Source organism: Oncorhynchus keta, chromosome 13, assembly GCF_023373465.1.
Source record: "Oncorhynchus keta strain PuntledgeMale-10-30-2019 chromosome 13, Oket_V2, whole genome shotgun sequence".
NCBI classification, from domain to species: domain Eukaryota; kingdom Metazoa; phylum Chordata; class Actinopteri; order Salmoniformes; family Salmonidae; genus Oncorhynchus; species Oncorhynchus keta.
Window position 1 is genome coordinate 16,510,412 of NC_068433.1, and position 3,733 is coordinate 16,514,144.

The 3,733-nt window shown below is 41.2% G+C and overlaps 1 protein-coding gene across 1 annotated transcript; it reads right to left on the reverse strand.

Annotated features, from left to right (window-relative positions):
* Positions 1 to 1,231: 1,231 nt before the first annotated feature.
* On the reverse strand, positions 1,232 to 3,733 carry LOC118391960 (DNA damage-inducible transcript 4-like protein). The gene is made up of 3 exons (XM_035783488.2): positions 3,568 to 3,733; positions 3,153 to 3,277; positions 1,232 to 2,816 (listed from the first exon to the last, which is right to left on the reverse strand). The coding sequence occupies exons 2-3, from the start codon at positions 3,244 to 3,246 to the stop codon at positions 2,326 to 2,328; spliced, it is 585 nt and encodes a 194-aa protein (XP_035639381.1). The 5' UTR covers positions 3,247 to 3,277; positions 3,568 to 3,733; the 3' UTR covers positions 1,232 to 2,325.

Consider the following 3,733-nt stretch of genomic DNA (forward strand, 5'->3'; position numbering starts at 1 on the left):
GTTCCAACATCTAGTGGAAAGCCTTCCCAGAAAAGTTATTATACATACGCTGGACATCTGGGTTTGTACCTGTAGACTTTCCATCGCCATAAAGAAAAACTATGCACAATACAGTAATTGAATACATTGAGACATCAAGTGGTTTATGTGATGTGGCTCAGTTGGTAGAGCTAGTGTTGTGGGTTCGATTCCCACGGAGGTCCAGTATGAAAATGTATGCACTCACTAAGTTGCTCTGGATGAGTCTACTAAAATACAAAGGCATGAATAGACCATTTCAGTTTGAGAAAGTTGGATTTGCAAAGTATTTCAAGAAACTGCAAAACACATCAAGCATGTATTTTCAGATGGACTTTGGTACAGATCACTCATTAAATGGTAAACACTTTTTACAGAAGTAGTGCACTGGGTCTTCACTAGTGTAAATTCAACCCCAATAAAATATTTTCATAACACCAGTATGTGAAATTTGAAGAATTTGGAAAAGGAGATTAGGCAAATCTAGAAAATGTTAAGCTGCTTCTGTACTTCTAGTGAAAACTAACATCTAATGATGCGATGTTGCAAATGTCAGATCTCCGCTGTTGAAAACAAATGTTAGTCTAGATGCTTTTTATAGTGAAGTTTGAAGTGCCTGGCTGGGCTGATGAGTGGATTGTGCAGTCAGATGGAACAGAGCAGAGACCTTTCAACGTCATACGGTAAATTTAGCCGGTGGAATCTTGTGGCATAGACACCTGCTGAAATGCAGTTAACCAACCAGCATTAGACCCACCTGTTGTGGGTCAACCAGCATTAGACCCACCTGAGGCAGTCAAGGACCAGTAGTTTTTCCCCAGTGTCATGCATAGGAGACTGAAATGGGTATTTCTAGACAGACTACTTCAGTAATGCACCATGCTGAAAAATCTGTGTTATGCCAGCCCCCTAGCACAAAGAGAATCCCACGGTCATGTTCATATTGCTGCTATGTTTTGAGAAGCCTGTATTGTGCAACTTTTCATGTCGGTCTCATTCATAGCACCAGAAGAACCACCACAGCTGGCTAGGTGATGGATTAGCCAAAAGCTATTGTACAAAACTAGTGGCAAGTCAATTTCTTACCATTAAAACATTTGCAATCTGTAGTCAAATTCCAATTTTTCAAAATTAGTCACCAACTTCAGTTGCGTGTAATGCAGTTGAACCCAGATTGGAAAACATTTGAATTAATATTTAAACACTTGACAAGTCAGTTTAAAATGTTTTATTGTCAAAAATACACGATTCCCACTTCCTTCAAAAGGAATTTAAAATCCTCAGTTGCTTAAACAGCACTGCAGTGAATTGAGAACAGCATTGTAACGACAAAATATGGTATTAAAAAGGAAAGCTCTACAGAAATCACGTGGAGCTTGGATCTAAACAAGTGCAAAAAAATGAACTGATTAACATTTTCTAAATGGCAGTTTAAGGCATCGAGGTTGGAGAGCCTGTGCCATTGATGAGCAGCATGTTCACAAGGACAAACATTCAATGACTCGTTAACAAACACATACCTGCAAATCAGCATTGAACACTTACATTATGGCCCCTGACCACTTTCCAGGTCCTGTTCCTCTAGGAGTGTTTACTTTGCTGAACACAGTGGACAAATCTGGAAACAAACTCCAGACTGATGCAACTTCAAAGTGGCTAGTGACTGAACAAACACATACTTACTAAATGTGGAAAACCAGGACATCAAAACATTAAACATGAATTGCCAAATCTTTATAATTTTGAATTATGAGTCAGACAATTATTGATTACCAAAGACTCTCTAAAGGGTGGCAGGTAGCCTAGCGGTTAGAGCGTACAGCCAGCACTGAAAAGGTCACATACCAGAGCAGACCAGGTGAAAAATAAAAGCTGTCAATGTGCCCTTGAGCAAGGCACTTAAACCCATAAAACATTTCACTGCACCCATCTGGTGTATGTGACAATATAAATATATTCAGAATGTTACATTTAACTTCAGCTGATTGGAAAAGCTTGTTCAAATATTGTGAAGTCAATGACAGTTATGCTAATCTTGTTCAGGCATTAGACCATAATCCATTACAGTAACCAAGCCTGTCCATTTTGAATAATAAGCTGTACCATTCTGGACATTGGAACAGACAGGCTGGTTGACCGGCCTTTGGACACCTCCGATAACCTTCGTATACCAGCACGCCATCACTTGACAAACTGTAGTCATACAAAACAAACAACCCTCCAGGAGTGATTTTTACATTCACACTCAAGTGTAGAAGTGCATTGTACCCTTACACCCCCCCAAGAGTCCCACCTTCCGCCATTGCCTCAGTACTCTTCTACCACGGTACCAGCCGAGGAGGAGTAGAGCTTCTTTTTGATGAGCCGGAAGCCCGGACTGAGTTTCAGCACATGCCTGAAGCCTGGAGTGAAACAGGCACCAATGTGCAGGAAGTCTCTGAGGCTGGGCCAAGCGCTGCCATCCTGTTTGAACACCAGTGTCAGTTCAAAGGTGGGCACCACATCTGCATTGTACACAATGCGCTCCAGCTGCTTGCAGCACTTCTCCTGTTCCAGGTGCACGTAGAGCACACAGCCACGCATGCCACATGGCTCGCCCGATGACAGGCGCAGGACATCACGCGCTATCCTCCGAGTGAGCTTCTCCGGGACCAGCACCTTTGAGCAGTGCAGCGTGGTCTTTTTGGCCCGCGACAGGCAGGTCTCAAACATCTTGGCCAGCTGCTGACATGTCCTGTCCTCAGACACCTCCACATTCAGGTGGGGTTCAGCCAGACAGTGGTCCCAGAAATCCAGCTCTAATTGAAGACAAAAAGATAAATAGTTGAGTGAAGGTGCAAGGCAAAAGCACATTATGGAACAAACACTGAACATTTGATGTGTCTCCATAAAGAACAACTTTCATTAACAAATCAGTCCTGTAGGCTAGCACAGAGCTGATGAGAAAAGATGACTTCATCTTTTGTTGACTTCACCATCCACTCCCCTCCCACCCTCCTGCGCCATTCTTCCCTGCAGCTATGCACCAATATTGAAGTAAACAAGCGCTGGAGACTATAGAAATAACCAGTTGCAAAATAGGCCTACACATGAAAGTATACATTGTAGAATAATAATACTACTTCCAAGCTTACCATTGTCGATACAAGCCTGTTCGTATCTACGGTCAACCAATTCTGATATGCATTCAGCGTTTTTACTGTTCAGTGTGCTTGTAGCAACAACCATAGTGACACACCGTTTGTTCCTTTTTAAAGTGCTGTAAAAATAAACAGGAAAATGTTCAATAATAATTTAGCAACAATTTGCAAGCCAACTTGGCATAGATAGTCTACAGAACTTAAAAGCTTTGTTTTGATGACAAGTTGACGAAAGTTAGATGGAATCAAATTGTTAACTTGCATCTAGATAACGTTACAACCAAGTTAACGTAACCTAGCTAATGTTTCGAAAACTTTGTATAATAACATTTTTGATTACACCTCATGGTGTAGCAGAACATTTGCTTGCAGAGTATTACATGAATATCGCATAAAAGAGATGTCTTACCTTGATGTTTGCCCAAAACAAATAACTTTGTTTTTTTATAAAGGTTCTCTTATATAAATACTTCCCCCACATAGGGTCAACAACAATATTTTCACCACCAAAACCACACTGACATCAACAATGTCTATAGCTAGAGAAAAGGGTCGGGGAGTATTTATACCGTTCT